Source organism: Anopheles maculipalpis, chromosome X (assembly GCF_943734695.1).
Source record: "Anopheles maculipalpis chromosome X, idAnoMacuDA_375_x, whole genome shotgun sequence".
Lineage (NCBI taxonomy): Eukaryota > Metazoa > Arthropoda > Insecta > Diptera > Culicidae > Anopheles > Anopheles maculipalpis.
The window spans coordinates 9,132,501-9,159,563 of NC_064870.1; the positions used below are offsets into that span (position 1 = coordinate 9,132,501).

At 41.4% G+C, this 27,063-nt stretch overlaps 2 protein-coding genes across 8 annotated transcripts in view; both read left to right on the forward strand.

Annotated features, from left to right (window-relative positions):
* LOC126568426 (potassium voltage-gated channel protein Shaker) overlaps positions 1-14,675 on the forward strand; it is a 416,918-nt gene extending 402,243 nt beyond the window's left edge. For 4 of the 7 annotated variants that reach the window (XM_050224926.1, XM_050224950.1, XM_050224934.1 and 1 more), the window contains exons 9-12: positions 6,845-6,974; positions 10,581-10,771; positions 10,891-11,328; positions 14,441-14,675. In XM_050224926.1, coding sequence (XP_050080883.1) covers positions 6,845-6,974; positions 10,581-10,771; positions 10,891-11,321 — 752 coding nt within the window. In that variant the 3' untranslated portion in view covers positions 11,322-11,328; positions 14,441-14,675. Of the gene's footprint in view, positions 1-6,844; positions 6,975-10,580; positions 10,772-10,890; positions 11,329-11,383; positions 11,434-14,440 lie in introns of those variants that run through there. The other 3 variants (XM_050224901.1, XM_050224917.1, XM_050224909.1) reach the window with 3 other exon arrangements.
* Positions 1-27,063, forward strand: part of LOC126563177 (synaptic vesicle glycoprotein 2B) — a 383,950-nt gene that overhangs the window by 175,403 nt on the left and 181,484 nt on the right. The window lies entirely within an intron of this gene.

The following is a 27,063-nucleotide window of genomic DNA, read 5'->3' on the forward strand; positions in this document are numbered from 1 at the left end:
AATGCAATTGATCGGCGTTTAATTACAATCTATCTGTACCTAATACCCATCCCGGTCCTGAATTCCTCATCGCTCTAAAACTAAATGCTAGATTTATGTTTCTCCTGTCCAAACATCTCTATCGCCAGCTGATAAACTGCTTAAGCGGTGCCGAGAAAAATTATTTTGCTATTGGGGCCTAAATTCAGGCGTAAATTAATTTTGCTGTCGAGAAGCTTCAATGTCGGCTGGAGAGCGATTGGATGGCGCTCTCTCATCGGCTACTGAAACGACCTCTTAGTTTGAGCAATAATTTTTAGCTTAAAGCCTAAGTTTATGCAATCCTTAAATACAAACAGTTTTAAGTAGTGCTACACACGGGTCACCAGAGATTCCTCATAAAAATGGTGTAAAATTTAGGCCCTAAAGTATGCAATTTAATGTGTTAAAAGAAAGCCATCTCGTAAGCAGCGTTATCAGCCTGGTCCTGGCCCACTGGCACGTTCAGTTTCTATCTTTTTTCTCTTCACGCATACCACACCTCACCCCTCCCCGACCCTCCCTTCCTGGTCCACCTCTATCACTGTCAGCATATTAACCTTACTGAGCGTGTAAAAACAAATTAAAGAAAACCATAAATCAGGTGCGCTACTACGTGGTCGGCACTCGACTACCGTAAAGGCCCCGTTCTGTCCCGTTTTTTTCCTTTTTTTTTAGATTTGGTTTCCTACTTGTGTCATACATACTTCCATATCGTGTTTGCCTTTCCCGTTCACACACAGGTGTCGTGCTTTTCTCGTCGGCCGTCTACTTTGCCGAGGCGGGCACCGAAATGTCCTTTTTCAAGTCGATACCGGACGCATTCTGGTGGGCGGTCGTCACAATGACCACGGTCGGTTACGGCGACATGAGGTACGCTCGTGCGTCCATCCTTTCTCCAACCAAACACTGCAAACAAAAACCAAACAAAAGAAATGCAAAACGAAAACAAAACAAAACACTATCTTAAAATCAATCCACGTTTTTTTTTCACTTATGTCTGTCTGTCTGTCTATCTGTCTGTCTATCTGTCTGTCTGCCTATCCTCTGTTACCTCAAAACTCCGTTCCGCGACTACTTCTACACCCCCCCCCCGGTCCCCCCTGTTACCGATCTTTATTCTCTTCTCATTGTGCTGTGTACAGTTTTACTTTCTTTTCTATCCTTCATTCTGTCCTTCCTTATTTTGTTTCTTACTTCTTTATTTCTTTCTTAATTTTCTTATTTGCTTCTTTTTTACTCTTATTCCTCCATTCTTTTTTATTTCTTTTTTGTTTTTCTTTCGTCCCCTTGTTTCATGTTTCTTTTACAATCTTTTTTCTCCTCTTGTTCACTATCTTCCCTTTTACGCTCGTTTATGTTTCGTTTTATATTATACTTTTTTAAACCAAAACTTTATGATAAAAAGCTGTACACCCTCACTCTTCTTCCTCAACGGTTGCTGTGGTCGCTGTTGTTGTTGTTCGTTGATGTTGTCATTTTTTTAAGTTTTCGTCACTATTGTTAATGTTGTTGTTGTTGTCGTTGTTGTCAGTGTTGTTTTGTATTGAATAGCTTGATTACAAAATTGGTATGACCGTTTCCTTTCCTGGTGAACGTTTGTGTCCGTGGTTTGCTTCAACACATTTTTCTCATCCCTTCGACTGAACATTTCGGATTTTTATTCTTTTTCATCGGATTTGTTGTTTTGTTCTTCTTGGGTTATAATTTTGCTCCTTTTCCTATCTCCTATTTTTTTATTCAATATTTTAAAGGTTCACCAAAATGAAAATTTGTAAGAAGCAGAAGGACAAAAACTACAAAACGAACATTAATTGGATTAATTGGCTTCATTTAATATTTATCAAATCCCAAGTGACAGTTGCTCTCTCTCTTTCCCGACGAGAGTCAATTCCACCACGAGCAAGAAAAGAGAAGCATATCTCTAGATGAGATATGTCAATAAAATAACAAAATTAAGGAGAAAAACAACAAATTCAAAAAATAGAAAACAACGACACGGTCAAGGTTCGTTGTTTCTGCTCACCATTTCAATACATTCTTTGGTCACCCTTATTCCTCCCCCCCCCCCTCCTCCTCCTCCTCCATCTCCCTTTGATTCGGCAATGAAATGAAAGAAAAGCTGCTGGCTGCTGTGGGCTTTCGATTGGAAAATTCATCATTTGGGAAACAACAGTACGTAACAAAACAAACAAAAAAGCAAGGAAAAATCGACAAAAAAAAAGCCGTATAAACATTCCCTGCCCCTGTTACGTTTGTGTGTGCGTGCGATAGTGCAAAAATACAAATGGAAAGGAAACAAGGAAAAAAATATAACGGAAAATTCGACACACAGCAGCGCACACAGACACATAGTCCCGAGCAACGGCAGAATGTCAGCTGCATTGTTGAAATTTCCTTTCCTTATCGGTGCGCAATTGTGCAAAATGGCGTGTGCTATTCGAAATGATACCGCTACATTTTCCATTCCACCCGAAGAACAACGTCCTCCACCTACCCTAAAACACGCCACCCCACCTCTTATCTGCTTCCTTCAATTCTGTTCTCCGTTTTGCTCGCCTCTTCATCGCTGCCTGTTTTCCTGTTCATAATGATTTTCCCCGGGGGTGGTAGGGGTGAGATGGGGAGAGGGGGGTTGCAGTTTTCTCGAAATCCACCACCAACAGCAACCAAAAAAAAAAAAAAAACCAGCAACGTGTATTATTAACGGAACCATATTGGGTTGACTTTTGCCAAGATGGTTCAGTTCATTTTCTGCTGATTTCTTCAAATCATTCTTACAAAAGAATTATTTTTACCACCACTACCAACCTCCCCCTTCTCCCTCCCCTTTCGCTTTGTTCCTGGACTTACCTAGTGAATGTGCTTAAGCGCGTATGTGTGTGCGTGTGTGAGCTTGTTTTCCCTGGAAATAAAACCAATCTGTCAAATCTTTAGGCTTTTCCCACTCGTCATACTAGCTATTTTTGATAGTCTGTTAGCAACATAGGAAAAAACACAAATCTCCCCCCCCCCCCCCCCCTACCCTCATTTTGAAAGCATTTTCCTCCAGCTGTGACAAAGTTATCTAGTTTGCAAATAAAATCAATGGGAAATGAGAAGGAAAAAAAGAGTGAAATATTCGACAAGAAATTGGTGCCCAATTACTGCCCACTGTGTGTTTGTGTGTGTGCTAGCCTTCTAATGCTTGCCATAACAAAGCTCCTCCCCCTTCTCCTCCAACTACCCCACCATTCAACAACAGCAATTGGCAATTTCTGGTGTGCAACCCTGTCAACTAATTCGATGCCGATTGGGAAACTTTAAGAACTAAGCCTCACTCCCCGACAATGACACAAAATAGGCAACCGAAAATTGGAATCAGCATCAAATACCACACATACATACACACATACACACAAACAGAAAGGCTAACGGAAGTGGTAGCTGGGGATCCCGAATGGTGGAAAATTCATCTTCATCCATTTTGTGTGTGGTGTTCCCATCATCATTCTCATCATCGCGTGCACACTCTCTCTCTCTCTCTCTCTTTCTCTCTCCTTCTCTCGATCTCTCTATTTGTACTGCTCACAACACCATTGTTTATTTGCCCAATCTTTATGTGTGCGATTGTGTGATGTGTGTTTGCATTCTATCATTTCATGTTTTACTTATCCGGATTTAAATGCGATCATTTCACGTTTTCGTTTGTCTCTGTCCCTTACGATTGAATTTTTCACTACCTCCCTCTTTCCCTTCTCTTTTCCACACAATATAACCCCCTTCGGATGTTAACTGTTTTTTTTTTTTTTTTTTTTTTGCTGATGTGACAGCAATTAGAGCCCTAATTAATCTTCGATTGCGAACCGAACCGGAAATTAATGCAGTGCGGTTATTGCCGCTGGTTGCCGGTAGGGGGCGCTAGCCAGCTATGATTCGGTAGTATAGTTAGTAACGTGTAGTGTTCAAGTATTCACCTAGACAGAAGTAGGAGGATTTTTGTAGTCGTTCTATACATAATTCACTAGAACTTAACTAGTGGGACAACATTGGATCTGAAGTTTAGTTGCATTCCAAACATTGAACTGTCAGAAAATTCTACAAAATGGTAGCCACAGGTGGATACTCGTTCAAAAGCTATCAGATGCATGTCGTGTTAAGCAGGACATCAACTTACGTGTATTATCCCCCACTGAATAGTGACTTGTTTCATTTTGACCATTTATTACATTCCTTGCCATTATTATAAGTCTTTTGTTTTACTTTGGTTGTGCATTCCTTGAAAAGAACCGTCCATCTCTACACTTCTATTATCATTGGCAATGGTGAATTGTGAAAATTTTAGAATAAACCCCTCATTCCTTCACCAACCCCCCACGCTCCCTCGAATCCTCCCCCCCCCCTCCTCCCCCAACTTTCGGTATCTGTTCTCTCTCAGGTGTGTTGCATACGAGCAAACCTTGCGCATATCTACTAATTGGACATTGCATTTTTCCGGGATTCCAGACCCACCCCCCCCCCCCCTTCTCTGCGTTTTCACTTGTCCGGAAAATTAAGAACGAAAAAAAACCCCGACTGGCAAGCTTGTGTGAATGTTCGTGGAATGGTTAATTAAAACAGCCCACCCCGCCAGTATTACTTGCAACCAACCCACTCTCTTTGTGCCTTAGAAATTGAAGCAAAAGCTGATACGCCCCCCTGGTCGTGCCTGCACACAATACAGATTCGGCGAGCGTTTTGTCTAGCCTAGAGAATGGGTGTAACACAAACAAAACACACACACACACACACACACAAAACTAATCATCAGTATCCAGTACATCTCCATCTGGACCTATGGACGCGTGCGGTACGTTTGCCTGTCGCGATTTTTTTTCGTCATTTTCGCCTTCATCGTTTCTACCTGCAACGGGGACGATTCAGTACCGTAACAAATCCAAAATCCAAAATGTACATACACAAATCGGCCATTTTTCCCTGGTACAACCAAGAACCAAGTCCGCTGGATGCGGTGGACATTGCTTGCGGTCTTTCGGACACTTTGCATTATGGGCGCACCCTGCTTCAATTCGTCCGTACTACGTCAGACGCGCCCTCTATCGGACACCTCACTCAAGTTGCTGTTTTTTTTTTTTTTTTTTTTGTTGTCTTTCTCGAAAATTAAGGCCATTCTATAAGGCTTAGCGAGAAAAATAGAAAGGATGAGATTCTGTTTTGGTTTTCTTACATCCGGCTTCGTTTTACCAATCTTCCTTACTCTTACTCTCTATCTCTTTTCACATGTATCTCTCTCTTTCTTCCTCTCTCTCTCTCTCTCTCTCTCTCTCTCTTTCACTCGACATCTTTCACCGACCGTCCATATTGTTGTGTGTACCTTCCGGAATTTCCCTGTATACCTGTCACGCTGCTTTTTGCTCCCACTCTAGTCAACACCCCCCACTTCTCATGTTCCTCCCTCACACAAACAAACCCATTCTCCCCATCCACCCCTTCTTTTTCCTTCTCCTGCTTCCCTCTCTTGCCCGTGTGGTAGCCTCACGTTGATGAGTTTGTATGAAAGAGCTTCGGACGTTCCTTCGGACAGCCATAGAATGTATTAAAAAGCCGCTATTAATAGCTTCCGTTTCCCGTCGGACGACGTGCACATACTTACCAAGTTTCGGGAAGGAAGGGTGAGGGTCAACACGGTTCCTTCACAACCACCACCAGCTACCTTCCCTCCCTCTCCTTCCTCCCCCAGACGCCAGACTATTCTGGACTGGAATGCTCCAAACTAACATTCACTCCAAACACCTACCTCTGAGTGTCCTTCTGGTGGACTGTCTCCATTAATGTGCTCCCTCCTATTCGTTCTGCCCTGTTTATTCAGGCCAAGAACAGGAGGGAGAGCGTATATACACACACAGAATAACCTGCAGATATACACCCAACCACAACTTTTACTTTAATACCCAAACACACCCACACCAACACGTACAAATAGTGTAAAGGTAATAATATCGCAATATATACAGGACCAAAGCCACCGTCCATGGACCGGTGCGAGTTTTTTTTTTCGGTGGGATTGGAAGAAGCAAGCTTAAGCATAATGGAAAATTAATTTTAAAGAGCCGCTCGGACGAGGCCAATTATTTCATTGTGCACGGTTCGAGCTGAAGCTCGATCTACTTGAACCTGGATCACCTTTACGTTCTGATGCGAATGCGATTTCGAACAAAGCGTCCGAAAAACGAATTTGTTTTAACGCTAATTTGCATACATGGAGGCGTACTACTAAGAATGGTCTCTGTGTAGCGTATTGCCTACCTTTTAGGCGGCAACGATTGATGTGACGTGCATAACGCCAAGAAACTATGCAATTTAAGCGCGTACTTACTGCAGAATAGTCTAATTAACTAAGTCTGCTTAAAATGGCTCGCAAACGAAATATAGTTGCTGGATTAATATCTTTTTAAGCAAGTATAGATTAAGATTATTTCATATTTTGTTTGCATAGGAGAGTCTTATAACTAGCAAGCGGGTTCGACATTTTTTCATGTGGCCCAGCGAAAATGGTTTTTTCCCCCGAATACTATCCAAAAGGCTCCCAGAGCCAACAGTGAGCTTAACATCACTAGTGTTGTTGTGTTTTCTATTTTGCTAAAGTAATAGAGCGAGCAACAAACAACAACCAAATACAAAAAACCAACAAAGGGAAAAACAAACAAACGATAGAATGGGAAAATTGAACACACTAAAACAACGGCTGTTCTTTCTCTTTCTTTCTTTCTTTTTATCTCTTTCTTTCTCTTTCTCTCTTTCTCTCTCTCTCTCTCTCTTCTCACCTCCCAACTATTGAATATTGCAGGCGTTGTACTCTTCTCATCGGCGGTATATTTTGCGGAAGCAGGAAGCGAAAATTCATTCTTCAAGTCCATACCAGATGCATTTTGGTGGGCTGTAGTTACCATGACTACTGTCGGATATGGTGACATGACGTACGATATTTTATCACTCGTTTTTGGTTTTCTTCATTTTGTGTTGCGTTTTGTTTTTCTTTCTTCCGTCGCCCCATACATCTCACAGCTCAGCCTTTCTTCCCTCCCACCACACCCCCCTAACAGCTCCATCGCTTCTCGGTATTACACACTGAATTCTACACATCAGCTAAAACGATACACTGCTTGCAGCTACTCGAATCATCATTTTGATTAGTTGTGAGTGGTTTTTTGGTTTTTTGCTACATTTTTATTTCTTTTTTAAACTGAAGCTGTTCTTGTTTGATTGTTTTGTTTGTTTTATATTAACGCTTTATTTTTACTCTAGTTTCAAGCGATTTTAAAGTTATGTTGGGTTTGCTTTTATTTTTATTTTCTACTTCAAAAAGCTTTTTCTTGCTCTACTTCTTTTTTTCACAAGCCTTTTCTTACTTCACCCAGACATTATTATGCAAGCAGCAAAAACGAACTAAAATCGACATTACCGATACATTTTCACATCATTCCAGACAAATACTCATACACCAACACACACACACATACAACTTTTCACTCCTTTTCTCTCTCTCTCTCTCTCTCCCTCTCTCTGTTGCCCTGTTTTTGTGTGCATCATATCAGTTCGATTATCAACATCAAACGATCAGCATTTCGCCTAGTCCTGCGCTCATAAACTTTTGACTCATTTCTACTCTCTCTCTCTCTCTCTCTCTCTATACCGCCATACCCTTTCTCACTAATCCATACTCTGTTTTGTTGCATCGCTTTGCCCCGTAAAAGCCCAGTAAAATCGTATCGACAAAAAAGTATTTCACTGTGTGGTATTTTGTACCATAAGCATTGCACCTTCCTGCCATAATTATTTTGCACCTATTTACGATTCATTTTCCAACACGCCAAACAACGGTGCGCGACACAACCATCACGCACGCGTGTGTGTGTGTGTTTGTGTGTGCACCTTCAGCTCAGTGAACCTCGTGTATGTGTACATTTTTAAACGCCTTATGCCATTTATCGCCCTGTACGCCTAGAAGCGCTGCTATAATATGCCACCAATTCACACCATTCTGCCCAAATAGTCCAAGATGCCAGCAAGGGGATGTACGTCCGATCCGGAACTAAAAACACACACACACACACAGCCATTCACAAGCACACACATACAGTCACAGATGTATATATGTATTGATTTCAACATACCGACAGTATACCACTCATTCGCACAACCCGCCTCAAACAAAGATCGGTCGGCATCCTCGCATCAACAGTCACAAGGTACTGCCTCTACATTCATCAGAGGTACCTGAGAGATTAGAACCTTCTAGCGTATGTGATCGTAGTCATTCGCATTTGCAAGCCCCCCTCGTGTACCTGTATTGTTGCAACAGTGCCATGAAGGTTCGGTTCCACATGCGAACGGCTCACGCAATAGTGTGCAAGTGTAACAAGCGACTGCTCCAGCTAGCGCTAGATAGTTGCTAGATAGGAAAACTTGCGACTTTAGCTAGCCTGCAACCATCAACAGGCATCCCAACCATCATTTAACTGATCCTGTCAGCATGTGCGTGTTGCATTCTCATCCTTCCATCACCTTGATTCAGTGCTTGATGTGGAATCGCGATCACCCCCACCGTGCTAGACTAGAAAAAGCTGTGCGTGACCACCACGTGTACACCGTGTTGCTTTGATTGACTCCTTCTGTCTGCCGTCCCGTTGTCGGAAGCCACCGATTTGCATTCGAACTATCGGCTAGCAGGCAGGGCGTGGCAGCGCCTAAATCGCCCTAAACACACCAAACAGATGCAACAATTTGTAAAGGACAGTGGAGCTGGCAGTCGAAATGAAATAACAGATACGTTGCAACGTGGAAGCGTGCTGCAACAACGTGCAAAACGTGGGCAAACACGCGATCGCACTGTACCGACGAGACGAGAAACATTCGCCTAAATGTATGCTATTTTTTGTTGGCGTTTTTTTTTTGTGCCTGGTCGCCTGTCAGCATTGACAGGCGTGGAAATAGAGCGAACGGCTTCAGCACATCTAGCTGGCCTTGCGAGAGCGACATACGAGAGGGTAACCATCACACACACACACACTCACAACACGATTGAATTGTTTTTCTATTAATTTGCTGTTTGTGGCTAGAACCTTTCAAACTCAATCGACTGCAGCAAAACAAATGGGGCATATTATATTGACAGCTTAACTGGACCGGTCACGCACGGCCTGGGCGTATGCAAGTAGAGCGTTAGCTAGTGGAGTAGACTGTTGAAATGGACCTGAATGTGGCATATTATTTGTTATTTTTAGTTTCCGCCTTATTCATTCACTGTCACAGAAGGATAGATAATTTTTGCGCCTACATGTATGCTGCTTGGTGTAAGTTACTTTAAATCCGAGCGGTTTGCCGCTTCGCTGGCACAGTAGTTTGCCTACTTCTAGTACTTGGTTCCACATAAGTTTTCCCAACAACTTTACATCAGTCTTCGCACATGCCTTCATGCTTACGCATTGCATACGTTTAGGCGCAAACAGTGTTTAAAGTCTCTTTCTCTTGAAAACACAAACACACTATGAAACATCACATACTAGTCAAGATACCACGCTCCATAAATTGGTCCCTCATACGTACTTCGAATCCATTTCTAACCCGGCGTCAGAAAAAGGGCTTTCTCTGACCTCACGCACTAGATGCCATATGCACACATTTAGGATATGCTGGAAACGCGACATTTCCGACATTCCTATTCAATCGCTTTGTACCGCTCACCACCCTCCCAAGATTGCTGGAGGTCACGGTGAGGCCACATCTTTTCCATTGCTCGCTTCCTTTGCTCGCGTGCGTACACAACACATTATCACCTTCATTGTCTTCATTAATCCATTCCCGCTATCATGAATGGGTTTCCTCTTTGCCATCGCCATTTCTGCCATCTTGACTGGGTGTGTGCGTTTTACAGTCGCCCGGGAGATTTACTGATGAACTTAAGCTCGTGACTGTTTTTTTTTCTTTTTTTGCCTGTTCATACAACTACTTCCTTATTCATAGCCATCGTAACCCAACTGCATGGTTGTTTTGCGGTGTTTGTATGTTACGCGCACGCGAGTGGATAACCCCGCTTCTGTCACTTGTGTCACAAACATCTCGCACATCCCTTCCCGTCCGTGTGGAACGTTTCACCTAATGCATGCGTAGTTTGTAGATGTATTCCTTTTGCAATCTTCGACCGACTCCCTTCCGGCCGTCGTGCGAAGAACGGGCGAAGCGCAACGTCCAACGCCCAGAAGCGTATGCGTTGCAGCGAACCCTACTGCGACTGGTAGATTGATTGCTGGTAGTTTGCTTTGTAGATTAATTGCATACCTTCATAAGCTTTCTGCTCGCCTGCTCAACACCCTTCACCTTACTCACCATACAGTACACCTACTCTAACACAACACCACTCCCACATAAATACACACGCCTGCATTAAGCTCAAACGCTCCGTGCATATCTGTCACACTATCTGTTGTCGCCAACCTCAAATCCCTATCACTGTAGCGGTAGCGAGACAGCGTTAGCCAGAAGCATCCAAACACTAACACGCATTGCTCTCTCGTTCGTATCAGGCCGGTCGGCGTGTGGGGCAAAATCGTGGGCTCGCTGTGCGCGATTGCCGGTGTACTGACAATCGCACTGCCCGTACCGGTTATCGTCAGCAACTTCAACTACTTCTATCATCGGGAAACGGATCAGGAGGAGATGCAAAGTCAGAACTTCAATCACGTTACCAGCTGTCCGTATCTTCCTGGCACTCTGGGTAAGTCGCTTTGTGGTTTAATTTTCCTCCAAAACGCCTAAACGTATGCAACCCCCCCATGCAAACGAAATCGCCTATTAATCCCACTTGTTTGCCCGGCCCCTTTTCCTTTTCCGCAGGTCAACATCTAAAGAAAACTTCGTTGTCCGAATCGTCGTCCGATATGATGGACCTGGAGGACGGGGTCGAGACAACACCCGGCCTATTAGGTGAACAAAATCGTATGGTTCCATTTTTAGGAGCGCATCTTACCGATAAACAACAATTGCAGCAGCAGCAACAAAACTGCTGTAAACAACCATCGAACGGTGGCGGAGGTGGTGGTGGTTTAGGGGGTGGTGGTGTAGGTGGTGGTGGTGGAGGCGGTGTTGGTGATATCGGTGGAGGCCTCGGTATTGGTGGGGGCAGTGGCGGCGGTGGCGGAGGCGGCGGTGGTGTCGTCGGTGGTGCCGCCGGTGGTGGCGGCGCCGGAAGCATCGGTGGAACGAATAATAATTTACAACAACGCCATAATAGCGCTTTAGCTGTTAGTATCGAAACCGATGTCTGACTACTGGGTATGGCTATTTCTGCTAGTTTATATTATAATTTACCTTTTTTTTTTAATTATAGTTCTGTATTTAGGCTTCCGACGGTGCTCACCGGTGGCGTGTACATCGATCGATGGTTCCTACACTCCCTCAACTCCCTCTGAAACTCCTATTGTCAATGTTAACTCTCGCCTTCTGCGATCCTTCTTGTACACAATCTTTTGCCTTTCCGACCTTCCGGTTACCTTCGCTGTTCTGAAACCAAACCAAACTTCCTCTAGACTCTAGAAAGCTCTCCCATCCCCTATGTCCTTCCCACGTTCGATCGTGTGCTCGCTAGCCAGCGAGCACCAGAAGCGGCCTGTAAGTAAAGCATTGCTCCTTCATTATACGCACCTGACCGGAATATGAATACATATGATACAGCTTCAACTACACGTCACTCACACAACCACGCCTACTCACGCGCGCCCTCCCTTTCTGTTCCCTTGTCTTGTTCGGTACGAAACAAAAAAAAAATTACAGCAGGCTATCGAAAAATTTCGGCTCAATTTTTGGATTTTTGGTTTTGCAACAAATTTCAAACCATTCGCCTATTGGGGTGTATGTGTGTTCTGGGTCCTAGCAGTGGGCAGCTCCAGTGGTTTTAGCTCAGTCGGTTACGAACACGAAAATCATTTCCGTATGATTCTTCCTAATTTTATTTTTTTGTAAAGCGTATTGCATACTTTAGAGCGCTTAGCATGCTTAGACGTGTGCCGCAAAATTAGAATTGCTGTAATTGGGAAAAAAAAAACAAGAAGGAAAAAGCTTTAATATGGCTGCGCAGGAAAACCACAACTCTTCAAGACTTCTGATTTGGATTTTTCCATCAGTTAAATCCAATCTTTATTAAATCTATCTTTATTAAATAGCCGTTTACTTCAAAGTTTAATGTAAACTTCGTAACGCCTAGAAAGTATGCAATCGATGGTGTATTAAATGCTTTAACAGTTCGTCAAATATTTTTCTGAGATAGATTTCAGTTGCATAACACCTTAAAGTATGCAATGGAAGTAGCAAAGAATTCCTTTTTTGCTACCATAAGTTTCCAAGCTTTTTCCCTCCTTCCGATTGAGCTTGCCAGCTGTTGTGCGACTAAGCTGCTAGGCGCCAGGCGCACACCATTTCATTGGAAAGAAAGCAAACAATAAATAAATTTTCAAAATCATCGTTAGCCGATGCATGTACGGCGAACAGCGCCAGAAAGCCCAAAAACAAAAAAAAATCCACGCATAGATGCGAAACGTGGCAAAGAGAGAACAAACCTTCCAGACAAGAAAAGCTCGCACCAATAATATCTCACCGTAATTGTACTTTAATTCGATCGTTTCAGTTTTTGCCGTTTTTTGCTACCACTTGTTCTTCTTCTTCTGTTTTTTTTTTATGAGTTTAATGATATATTTATACATATTTACAATAGTTATGTTTTCTTATCCCAAATGGCAAAACTGTTTACACTCACAGCCCAATCTTGTTTTTTTTGCCACCATATCTTCAACCCCCCCTCCCTCTTGCTCACTAAGCACGGGAGGCGTTCGCGCACTATATCAATAATATAGGCAGGGGGGGATGAAAGAGATTCGCAGCCTTTATCGAGAGGGGGTGGGGGAGGATGGAGTGGCAATGGGGATCGATAGTTAGAGGAGGTAAAAGGGTCTCGTTACCCAGGACACAAGACAGACATTCTCGCTCTCTTTCCTCTCACTCTTCTATTGTCTCTCTCTCTCTCTCTCTCTCGCTCTCTCACTCTACCTCTCGATCTCTTGCTTTCTCTTCTATATAATACACGTACACTAACACCCCAAACACACTTACAAGATGCGAAAAAAAACGGAACAGATTCCATTTACAAAACCAAACTACTCGACTGCTCGAACCGAAACCGAAATAAGGCTAGATTGGTGAAGAAAAAATACTAAGTACACAGTAGGCTCTATTGTCCTGACCTAGTTTAAAAACTAAAAAAAAGCAAGATCAGCTGCGACTCTCTGCGATTAGTTAGTGCCTTTCGCTGAACCAATGTTCCCTTGATTATGTTTTCTTCACTTTCTTTTTGTTTTGGAAAGGTAGTTGCGTGTTGCATACCGGAATATCCGGTATCCACGGAATCCCGACAGCTGATCTCACATTTGATATGTTTTTGTTTTTGTTCTTTTGTTTTGGGAATGACGCTAGACGCCGGTGAAGTTAACGCTGTTCGTTTGCCTTTGTATAGCTTGCTCGAAAAGTAGTATGCCCGTAGTAAACACCCCTACGTGTAGATAGTTGTCTCTTTCTATATAGCCATTCTATGCCAATGTTCTTCTACCAAGGAACAATTGCGGGAATTGGGGTCAGTCGGCCCAAAGTGTCCGAGCTGAGTTAGCGATCGTTACTAAATAAAAAAAAGGGAATATCACACAGATAACACGATAGTGTACTCTCTCTCTCTCTCTCACTCTCTTCTCTCTCTCTATCTCTATAACTTTACGAAGCAAGGCCAACAAGTAGGATATGACTTTTGACAGAGACAGAGACGTCAGAATAGGTGTAACGCAAGCAGAGAGTGTGAGAGTTTGTGTAATGATTAAATATCCTAATAAGAACATTCGTACGAGACGACTCTCAACTAAGACTTCCTGATTGCTCCCCACATGGACATCCAAGTTATACAGACGAATTGCAGCAAGAAGTTCTGGACTCTTATCCTAGCTACAGCGACTCAATGTTAGAAGATATCTTAAAACATTCGGACCATACAGACCACTGACAGACAACTTTTGGACCCGTTCAAACGAATTCCCTCTCCCCGTGATGTAACATACCTTCCCAGTCTCCCTTTCCCGTTCCTTCCCAACCTCCTTAGCCCAACGTCTGTGTTATGTTCCCCTTGTACAAACTCTGTACCGAAACGATTGCCATATCCTCCAGACGTTGGCTGTCGGGTGCGTGCGTCTGCACCTGGACAGCCACGTCCTGCAAGGATGGCCAAAATACAGTACATCATCTAATATCTGGACCATTCGTCTTCTTGTTTGTTTCTCTCTCTCTCTCTCTCTCTCTCTCTCTCTCTCTCTCAATCTCTCTTTTATTTCCAACCCATCATCAACATCGTCAGTGAAACGAACACTTCGCGCTATTTTTTGGCCAGCAGAACTCATACGCTGGCTGCCAGTTTCACCGAGAGCGGTCTGAACGGTTTGAACGGTCTCCCCATCGCCAACCATCGCCGGAGCGGATGGACACACGACGCGGACAGTTTGCCAGCCCCGTACAGCACGCCCCGAGATGGGCCTCCTGCTCCACCGTGTTCCATGTTTAACACATTCACACACCCTTCCTTCTCTTAGCCTCCAAGCCAATTTCGCCTGCAAACGAGGCGTACATCAGGATTTTGTGTTCGTTGGTTTCGGAGCGATTCTGGTGTATGCTGTGTAGTTTGGCGCTAGATACGCTCGCACCACGGTACACAACGAGCTGTGTTAACCCCGTCACGCCACGCCACGTGTTTACTGGACATCTCCGTTCACGTCCCTACGTTATCCTTACAAACCTCCTCCTCCCCCTTTTTAAAAGGAGCAAGTTAGTTGTAGTAGTTGTAGTAGTAGTAGCAGCAGCAGCAGCAGCAGCAGCAGCAGCATCAACAGCAGAAGAACAAGCATCAACGTCCCGAAGGTTTCACCAAAAAACAACGGTGGAAGGCGACCTCCCCGTGCAGAAGCGGACGACCCTCGAGGACCTGTTTTGGCGCGTCAAGCTTCCAACAACGTCTCCCCGACTGTTAGTGCGAACAATGCAAAGCGTCCAAAGATGGCGGACTGGTGCTAACACTAAGAATGGAATGTGCGAATAGTTAGTACGCGTGTACAGGCCAATATCGCTTTTTGTTTGTCGCCGGTTCGTAATGCGTTCTTGAAGCCCTAAATAACTTCTTCTGCTACGAGCATGATGCAAATATAATTGCAAAAGCAAATACCCAAAACTAATGATCGAAATCTCAATAGCGGTTGCAATCGATTCGCGTGTGCGCTTACAGGTAGCACACCAACACACCAGAGGTCTCCGCCCATTAACCTCTTCCTTAAACCCCCCCCCTTCCCTCTACCTTCCCTCAACCCCCGTCAATCCCCCTTTTTCCCCCCATGCTACATACAGACACACTTACACGGTTTTTTGGAGCTCCGGGCGTCCATGCGTCCCAAACACTCTGGTACAGGATTGGTAGGGAAAACCTAGAGCGTTCGGCCGTATGTCCGTTCCACTACTCGTCCTTAACTACTGAGGACTGAACACAATATCCGCAGTTTATTGCGTATTTTGCAAAACTTTTTCATCTATTGTCAAACCAAAAACCAAAACAAACAAAAAAAAACTTTAATATAGACTAAACAAAACAAAAAACTACCAGAAGAAAAAAAACAAAACGAAGCAAAAAAACAGACACACGATATAGGAAAGAAACGAAAGAGAGAAATAAGAAGGTAAATAAGGAAAAAAAGAAAACAACCAAAACTGCTACCACAAAACTACTGAGGCAAAAAAGCGTAGAAAGGCAACCACAGATTAATGGGAATATAAAAAATGGGGAGGGGGAGAATAAAGGAAACTACTACTACCACTGTTACAAAACCTACAACAGCTAAACCAAAGGGAACGAAACCAAAAAGTAAATAAATATTCAATAACTTAAAGCAAGCGTAAAGGGGTGGAGGGAAAAAACCGAACTCGTAAGGAAATCATTCGCAATTATACCACATTAAAGCAAGAGAAGATTGCAAAACAAACAAACACTACACACGTACATAACAAGCAGCATACCTTAGCAAAAGTAAAGCGTCGCAAAGCAAACAAAACAAAACAATATAAAAAAACAAACGTAACCAAAAAAAGAGCAAGGCAAAAGGCAAAACCCGCGCGGCGTGTAGACTTTTTAAAAACTGAAACGTGAAAAACACACATACACACACAGAGGACAAAACACACTAGCTAAAAGCTAAGACCATTCTCTCTCTCTCTCTCTCTCTTTCACACACACAGAAGCGCGCGGTCTCTCTCTGTGCGGTACACTACTAATAATCGGAGCAGAAGGAACAGAAGCTAGATACTAAGCGAAGCTTCAAGTGAGGTGTGAGAGAGAAGCGCCATCTGATGGTGAGAGTTAGCGTCAGACTTGTACTAACACAACGGACAACCCACATAGCATACAGTACACAGGACTAAAACGTATTGGCACAGGCATGTAGGCAACGTTCTAGCGTACCACAAGGACAGAAGTTGACGGACGTTACAGTGTAGAGGTTACAGTCTAGAGTACAGAACCGCCCCCCCCCCCCCCCCACTAATCCCCGCTTCCCCTCCCTTCCTAAAACTAATGTTCTGATAGTTGTAGTACCCGTTGAAGGTAGACACACTATACTGATCCACTCTTAACATCCTGTTTTTCCATCGATTAACCTCTCTCCTACAGTCCCAAGCCCTAGACTTCCTTTCCCAAGAGATAACAGCATTTGGGGTGATGTCGTTTTGTTTTCTCTCTGAACACAACCACAACCGGACACAAAATACAGACCAAATCAGAAACGAAAGGGAAAACAAAACCTCAACGTTATAGGAGGGTTATAGTAGAAGCCCTACTCCGCAAGCGTACAGCGTACGGTTCTGCCCCATTTGTAGATAACTCCTTTTTTGGGTTGAGTTTTGTTCTTTCATCACCTCTGTAAAATCGAATTCTTATCCTACTGCGTGCTCTGGTTCACTTGCTAACTGGTGGTGCGATTGAGAGTGACCAAGGGTGGAAAATTAAACGTTTTTATGCTTGCGTACATAAAGAAAACCAACTAAACTAAACCTCCTATTCTACGTTTTTTAGCCTCGTAGGCCGCAGATAGGGCGAACAGAGGATAGACCAGTGAATCTTAGGTGTTAGGGAAGCTCGTAGGCAAACACAAAACAAAAAAAGGGGGAATGGGTGAATAGGGAGAGTAAGGGTGGGAATGTAAACCATGTGTGTGTGTGTGTGAGAGAGGAGAGAGAGAGAAAGAGAAAAAAGAGGTAGAGAGTATGTGTGAAAAGGAGAGTTAGAGGATGCTTTCTTATCTTTTTTTCTTTTCTTTCTATCTCTCTCTCTCTCTCTCTCTCCCTCTCTCTCTCTCTCTCTCTATCCTTCGACTCTTTTCAGCCTAGCACACACATTCACTAACCAGGAAACATTATTAAAAAATCTGACAAAATTCTAAACAAACGTTCTTAAGCTTCGATGCGCAGCATGCTCGCATATATTTCTTTTTTTCCTGTGGGGAAGGGTTGGATGCGATGTAGTTTGCCATGTTTATTATTCACATACTTAAAACGAGTAAAAGTAAAACATTTAAAGAAGAAAAAGAAAAAAAACCCGCACCGACTACGTACGATCTAGCCGGTTAGCTAGAAGTGGGGCTATGGTAGTAAACGCACTACACACACACACACACGCATACATACACACACATACACTCACACACATAAAATCTTCATCCTACATCCTTTCCTATTCCCCCAAAACCTTCAACCCCTTCCTCGGATTAAAAAAAAGAGAAGAATTGAGATATTATAGTAACGAGTAACTTCAATAGAATTCTTAATCAGATTAATTTATTATTCAATATATTTTTTCTATAAAATAATGGAAGAGGTTCACGTATTGCTCTTTATAGATTCTAATCCAGCAAAAACAACACAAAACAAACTAAAAAAAAAATACAAACAAACCGCAAAGATGAAGCGACTAGAAAAATAATAATAATTAAAAAGAAAGCTCGGAATAAGAGAAGCACATAGTGACAAAAGTTATAAATGAAAGTGGAGCAAAGCTAGGTGAAACAAGATTTAAAAGAAACACAAACACACGCATATTACCGCAGAAAGTGCAGAAATCGTTTATAGTTACAGAGAACAAAAACACACACAAACACAAACACGCAACACGACAATGAGGTACGTGTAGAATATCGCACAGAGAGCGACTTATCAGACGAAACAAAAAGAATCAAACCCAATACAACTGAAGAGTCAAACAAAGCCCCGAAGCAAACGTGGACATACAAACACACTCACACACAGGACACTAATACACAAAGGAAAGGGAAGAAGAAAACCAAACCAAAATAAAGAACTTTAAAGCAAAGCTAACTAATGCGCAGAAGAAGTTATGCAAAAACAAAGAAACAAACAAACAAAAATCAACAAGGCGTGTGTAAGCTTATATTGTATAATGAATCTAAGTCTAGCGAAAAAAAAAACACAAAAACGCATACTCTGAAAAAGCGGAAATGAAAATGAAATGAAACAAACCAAACCAAAAAAAATCTAAAAACAAACTAAAGTTACAAAAAAAAAAGGTGAGCAAGGTGAACGCAGAACAAAAAAAAAACAACAAACAAACAAAACCAATAATGATAAAAAGCGGAAAAGAAAAGAGACAGAAAAAAACACACACATACACATGTTAAAAAGAAAAAGTGCTGCCATCCCAATTGTTGCGTCCTTTTTAGTACACTACGAATTACTCTCACTTGGCCTCCATCGAATACTCATCCATAGGGAAGAGGGGGAGCAGAATGGGAGAGGGAAAGAAGGGGAACACAAACAAAGGGAGATAAAGGAAAATGAGAAGAGTGAGAGAGACAGAGAGAAAAGAGTAGAGCGAGAGAGAGAGAGACGAGATGGGATATAGAAGTGAAAGAAAAAACCAACCAATCGACACCGACACACAACTACAACAAGAACAACATTACACAAACACACACACACACACACAAACTGCAACTGAAAATAGTAAACCAGCCAAGAAGATCGCAGTACTAAACATCGAAATGAAACAAAAACTGGAAAGCTTCATCCGTCTCTCTTTGCTTCGCCTATCATCCCTTTAGTATTTTCACCATTTCGGTGTCACTTAAGCTCTTTTTCTCGCTTTCTCCTTCTCTTTTCTCTCACTTTCTCTCACTCTCTCTCTCTCGTTTTCTTCACTTCTCTCCCTCTCTCTTTAATTCTCACGCACAAACACTCTCTTTCTCTTTCTTTACTCACTACTCTCTGTCTGTGTGTCTTTCTCTCTTTTTTGCCAGTTGATTTCGCCCCTTTTTCTCACTCGGTTTCTCTGTCTCTCTCTCACACGAACGCACCTCATATTCACGCCTACGATAGCAAAAAACAAAGAAGATGCACACTGTTTTCCTGTTCCTGGGACGTGTTCAGTTCGTTTATTTGGTTTGTTGTGGTTTTCCTTTTTCATTTCTTTCTTTGGTTAATATTTTCCGAAAATAGTTAGATAATTTTAAGTTTTTGGTTTTTGGCGCGTTTTTGGTGTTTTTTCGTTTTTTTCGCTTTTGTTTCCTTTTTTTTTGTCCTGTTCCTGCTGAGGCGCATGATTTATTTTCTTCTAGCCTGATTTTCGTATTTTCTTGATTTTACAAATGTATAATATCACAGTACTTGTATTTGTTATTTTTTAAACACATTTCTTTTTTATATATCACTTTTATTCATTTTATTATTATATTAATTTGACGGTCTATTCTTTTCTGAAACTCAACTTCAATCAACCAACCAAAAGCTCCTTTACCAATCTTGTAGTGTACGCACAATATACACAGCTGACGGAAAACGACGACGATTCTCTATACACAGCCATCTGGACCGGGGTGAAGTCTTGGAATCTAAATAGTTCCCTTTTTGATATGGTATGAAGGCTATGGCGTCGCCTGTCGCTATCCTGTTGCATCACATCGAAACCGCTCAACCAAATCCAATGTCAATTAACACCAAACAACCACGACGCTTTCGATGCAGACTGTGTGGTCTGGTTTTTTGGGACAGCTTTTGAAGCTTCGATTGGCGGGAGTGTCGCCATCCTCGAAACGATTGAACTTTTGCCTACTGCCGAACCCGAACGTCACATCAGTTTATGTATATATATATATATATATGTTGTTTTTTTCCTTTTTTGCAACAACGACTACGTTCAATTTTTTCCCCTACTATGCCAAACATACTTATGTCGAAAAACTGTTCGTAACGATAATGATGCCGTACAATGAGTACCCTTGGGATGTGTGAGCCGATGCAAAACTGTGCCCTATATACTCGCGCACACACTCACACACCAACTATCTGACCTCACTCGATCCTTACAACTGCTGGACTGAAATCTGGGGGAAAACATATTCACAGAAATCGCAACACCGCCACTCGCAACAGACGGAACGAGTAAAGAGGGAAAGAAAGGCAAAAAACAATCGAGAAAAATTGTCCACCACCAAACAACTACAACAGCAAAATGACAGAAACAGAAAGAGAGAACACCTAACATCTTAGTGAGCTAGTGAGAAAGAGCAAACCGAGAAAGGGAGAAACGCCTATAAAAAATTTCCAGTACAGACAGTAAAAATAGTAAAACAGTCAGACAGTAAAACAAGATAAACACAAAAAAGAGGTAAGAAAAAAGAGAATAAGAAGAAGAAGAAAGGCAAAGCAAAACAGAGCGTTTGTTAAAGAAAATGTGTAAAGAAACAAGAACACCAAAAAAAACCCAAACATAAGAAAAACAAAACTCACAAACTGAAGAAAAACAAATGTGTGTAAGCTAATAAAACTAAAGCGTACCGAACCCGAAACGAACGTCGTTTTAATTAAAGAGCGCGAAAAGGGTGGCGAAACAAACCAGTACGAAAACATCTCATTTAAGTGGATAATTTTGCCAAACACACAGACACAACAAATCGAATGCTACGCGAGAGAGGCAAAGAGACAGAGTGTGAGCTGATGTGAGAGCAAGAGAGAAAGGGAATATGGAGCGAGAACCAGAGAGTAAAAAAGAGTGCGAGTGAGATAGTGAAAAATAACCAAAGAAAAACATTGTAAACTTAAAGATATTCAATACAAATTCGAATAAGCGACGAGAGCTCTCCAGTTTTGCCATTGAAACAAAAAAAAAACAAACAAACAAACATACAAAAACAAGGTCTTTTGCAACACGCACTGGATGTAATTAAAAACCAAATACATAAAAAAGGCGCAAAGAAAACGGAAAAAAAGATGCATTAATATATAAATATCGGCAGTTAGCACACAGGCCCGGCACAAGGGATAATGTGAATGTTACTAACATTTTTGAAATCTTAGCCTATGGGAACCCCGAAATTTGTTTTTTGCAAACCAAAAAAATAACACACACACACACACACACACACACACACACACACACACACACACACACACACACACACACACACACACACACACACACACAAGCAACCTAAAAACTGCTACTAGGCTAGACTTTTGTGCAACAAAGCAATAGTAAAGGCTGCACAAAAACGACACACTGACACACACACACACACACACAAACATACACACACACACATATATACATTGTCACAAAACCCCTTGCTATAGCTATAAGCGGCTAAGCGGCAAATTATCACACGCACACATACACACATATACATCCCCAAGGAATGTTCACATTTACAGCGTACCACTTGCTTTATGAGAGTGTGTGTGTGTGTGTGTGTGTGTGTGTGTGTGCGCCGGTGTAAGTGTAGTGTGTGGTGGGAAGGGGGTGGAAGGGAACGGAGAACGGTGTAGAAACGTAAGATTTACCTTTTTAGATAGTCCTTTAACAAAAAAAAAAAAATAAAACAACCAACTGCAACCAAAACAAACAAACAAAAAAAACTATCAACACGATAAGCAAGCTAATGAATTACTTAACACAAGCAAAACAGATATAATTCCGCTTTGTTATCGCAATTTTGACCAATATATTTGAAACAACAAAAATAGAAACCTTTTTCCTATTCTTCATTGTTTGATTTCTTCCGATTTTTCGGTTCTTTCTAGGCTCAACAGGCGTGAGCTAATGCGCCTTTAGTGGTACGATTTGTGGTTGTTTTTATGTTTTATGTATTTACCAAATGTCTGCTCAGTTTTGCTACTCCTTTTTTGTGCTCATCTTACTGCTCGTTTGAGACCATTCCTGGGGGGCGCTCGGTTCCGCAGTAGGCAATAGCAAGCGCAGCAAGCGAAACGTGTATAGTGTTGAAAAACGAAACAAAACAAACAAGACAACCCCTTCCCTCCCCCATTTCTGTGACGTGTGTCAGAAGACGGCAGGATTGTAGAAAAAAATATGTCCAAAACTTGCAAGCAAGAGCGTAGAAGTAAAAATAAAAAAAGGTAAAACGCGTAGCGAAAACAAATGAGAGAACAAATAAATCAAACTAAAACAAAAACAAAACCAAACTAACAATTACAAACAAAACAAAGCAAGAAGAAGAAAAAACACAAACCTTTTAGCTTGTAAGTTTATCGCCACATCAGCTTCTGTTAGTTAGCCCTTCGTGTAGAAATGAGAAGATAAATGAGAAAAGAAAGAAGCGCAAAACACAAGCGCAACGAAAAAAAAAAAAAGACGAAACAAGAGACCGCAAACCCGAAAGCGTATGTAAAGAGTGAAAATTCTCTGGCACGTACACAAAACACATACACACGCATACGTATACACACGCACACACGCAGACACATTAACGGCACCGACAAACGCGACTTGCCCTCAAACAAAATCCATCATCAGCCAATCTAGGTGTAATGAGACACACATACACACATACACATGTAAGAGCCCATTATGAAAATCTTTTTTCCTGCTTCCTTAAAAAAAACGTTTCTTAGAGTAATAGCAGGCTTGCGTAGCGACTAACAGCGACTAACAAAACTCAAACCAAACAAAAAAAAGAAAAGAAAATGAAAATAAAACTATCCAGTAATGCAGCGCTAAAGCAAAAGAAAGAGCGTAATGAAGTAATGTTTATGTAGTGCACCGCGATTCTCGAAGATGAAAAGAAAGAAGAGAAAATAAAACATACAACATGACAACATACACCACACCAGACCGTACGTGAGGCAGAAAATAGTTAGAGCTAGTTCGTGCGCACCCACATCGAGCAGGGAAAGGAAGATACAAAACAAAGAAGAAGGCTTTAGGAGGTGTTGTAAAAGGGGAAAAGGGGGTGTGAAGATGAAACGCGGAAACCTACAGTAGAGCACAGTAGGAACACAGCAGCCAAGCAAGCAAAACGCAGCAAACGCACCCAAGCGCCGGGCGGCCATAAGCTACCATTCGAAATATATATTTTAAAAAAACAAGCAACACAACAACAAACAGAAACATGAACAAATAAGACCCTAGAATGTAAGCCAAATGCCACGAAGCTTAAAGGCATATGTAGTAGTACGCGAGAAAGAGGAAAAACACAAAAACACACATGACACAAGACACAGCAGAATAAGCTTGGTACCAAATGAAACAATACAAGAAAACCGTAGCGTTAGGGAAGGAACAAATAGGAGCAAAAAAGGGTGGAAAGACAGAAATAAATGCGAAAAATTAACAAAAAAAAAAAACGGAAGAAAGGCAGCGAAGTTGCGTCTATACATATATACATAAATATAATATAAGCGATGGAAAAAGATATCGAAACAGTATCGAAACGTGGCGTTTTGGATGCTGTACCGGTGCAGTATAGTAAAACTAAAGAAGAAAAAAAGGAACGAAAAGAAAGCAGCAAAAAAATACACATTTTTCCCCAATCTGCAATTATTATCTTTAAAAAAACAAAAAATCGCGAAACGATAGAACCGCCCCAAACCCCCCCCCCTCCCCCTCCTACGAAGGAAATTAAAAAATTAAAGATGAAAAACAAAAAAAAACCAATGGCAAACTCTAGGAGCCAGAATATGAAAAAAAGAAATTCTCAAGCTAGGTTGAAAAAAATGTAGTTCGAAACGAGCGAAAGTAACAGACAGGATCGAAAGAAAAAGACAGATATTAGCAATTCGACAGAGCGAGATAGTGAATGCGCGCGTGCTAGAAAGGAGAGCGAGAGAGAGAGAGAGAGAGAGAGAGAGAGATAGAAAGGGCGAGTGAGATGCAAGAGAAAGTAGCATAGAATTAAATGAAACAACAACAAAAAACACAAAAACCCTTTCCCGAATTTCTTCCTCTTTTGGATAGTGTAATAAACAATTATGAAAACCAATGTTGCAAATGGAAGCGGTAGGGCGAGGCTGTAGTTAAAATAAAACAAAAAGCAGAAAAGCAAAGCGAAGCTGAACTACAAGTAACGCAAAAGAAATAATAATAATAAATACTAATAATAATTACTAGTACTAACAATAACATTAAACAAAACAAAAAAAACATGAAGAGAGGTAATGAATACGAGAAAAACACACGGAAAGAAAAGGAGCGATAGAGAACGAGCGAGTAAGAGAAGGAAAGGAAAGCGATGAACGAATAACGCGGAGTGAGGAGGAAACATACACACACAAGCAGTGAACCAAAATTCTTATGATTATAACAAGAAAAAAGTAAGCTTAACTAAAAGAAAAAATCCATTTTAAATAAGCAAATATCCCTTTAAAGAAGAAGACACAAACAAAACAAAAAAACAAGCAACCCGAAAACAAAAGCAAGTAAGAAGTAAGGCAGGCTGGTAAAATAAAGAAAAACAAAAATCTAGTATTAGACAAGCTCACACTTACACACAAATCGATGAAAAAACATACTAAACACATACACACATACATACACTCGCACACACAAACCAGGAAATAGAAACTGTCGCTCCCATAGCAGAAGCAGAATCGAGTAAAAAAAAAAAGAAAAACAAGAACCCCTAATGAGTTACTACTATGCGTCGATGGAAAAAATACTGAAAGTGAAAAAAGAAACACAAAAAGAAGCTATGAAGTGAGCGAGCTAGAGAATGGGTGAGTGAGAAAGAACGATATCGTGCACTAGGAAAGTAGAATTTGAAATATCGAACAACCAAAGAAGCCAACCAAAGAGATGCCACAGATTGCCACTTCCACTGTCCAAATAAAATAAGCAAGAAAAAGAGAAAGAGAGACGGGGAGAGAGAGAGAGAGAGAGAGAGAAAGAGAGTATGAAAAAGAGAAAAAGAAAATAACTAGAAAGAGAGACAAACTAATACTAGCAAATGAAATTGCAAACAAAATTGTACAATTTTTTGTTTTCATTAAATCGATGTACTTTGCATGTATTTAAAAAGCATCTTGTGTTGATTTTTTTGTATCTACATTTTTATAATTTAACACACTCTTTCCATTTTTCAGTTCTTTTTTTGTGGCTCCGTTTACGTAAATACGCGTAAAAAAATATTCTTTTTACTTTCTTCTGCACTTTTTTGTGTTCATTAGTATGTTTTTGAGCATTCGTACTCGATTTACAACGGGAAAAAAATAAGACAAGGAAATAAGAAATAATTTAGGAAAAAAGGAACATCAAAACAAAAACAACACAAGAAATAACAGAAAAACCCAGACAGAAGAATAAACCAAAGGAAAAAATAAAATGTTTGTAATGTTATTCGACAAAAACCTCACATTGTGATAAAACCGGAACCCAACATTATACAAACACACATAATCTTCCAACCACAAAAATGATGTGTACTATTTTCCCCTTTTAGATAGCTTTCATTTCATTCCGTATCAAACATTCTCCGTCTCTTTCTCTTTCTCTGTCTCTTCTACCGCTCTTTCTTTCCCACTCTTTCATTTTCTTTCTCTCCCACTCTTTCGCTCTCTCTATCTTTCTCTTTCTCTCTGTTTTCTTGTCTGGATTAATGGCTGTAAAATAAAATAAAAAATTATGAAATCAAACAAACGGTGATCACTGTTTACCGTGTGCTGCATTAAAAGAAGAAAACACAAATTACGCGCTGTTTGGAAGAGACAAGAAAAAAACAAACAACAACAAAAAAACATACACAAAAAGGCTGCTTCGAAGGAGAAAAAGAAAATTTAGAGTAAGCTACTAAACAGACACACAGGAGCGTAACAAACGTATCTTGTCCAGTGTTTTTGAAGCCATGCCATGCCGATTATTAGAAGGATTACCTCTGTCTTCATCCATTGCTGGCCCTGAGAGCTTACCTTGGCTTCCCGTTTCCCTGGCCCGTTTTTTCTCGCCATACCGTTTTACTGCCTTTTTGGTCGATTGGCCCATTAATGGATTAATCTTTAAGCTATCTAGATTGCGAATACAAAAATCTCGTTCGTTTCGCACTTTCGTTCTATTCATGTAAAACCTTTTACGCCGGTAATCAATTACCAAGTTTTTCTAATGGCAGATTAAAATTGATAAAATAAAAACGAATCAGAACACACACGCACACACACACATACACATAAAATATAAAACAAAACAAAAAGATAGGAGAAAAAACAAAATAAAACCAAAATCAACAAAAAGTAAGAACACGAACAAGAAAAAAGCTTTACTTAATAAAATTAAAATTCATATGTTGAAAACAGTAAAGCGCCTAATGTCTCTTCTGTTGTATCTATGTTTGGGCTTTTCACCGTGCATCACACAACAGGTCTTGCACAGCAGCTTTCAGTCATTCTTTCTCTCTTTCTCTTTCTCTTACGCTGACTCTCTCTCTCTCTCGCTCTCGCATTATGGAAAGAAAGCCAAAATACTGCATTTTGGGAGAACATTTTTACGCCAATGTACTGTTGATCTTCGGCGGGATCCCATTTTGCTCTCCCCCCCCCTCCCCCCCCCCCCCTCGCGTCCCATCAGGTTACTGGCGTTCGTCCACACCTTATGCCCCTTATCCCCACCCAAACCCCACATCAAGCACCCCTGAATCGCCCACTTTCCGTCCG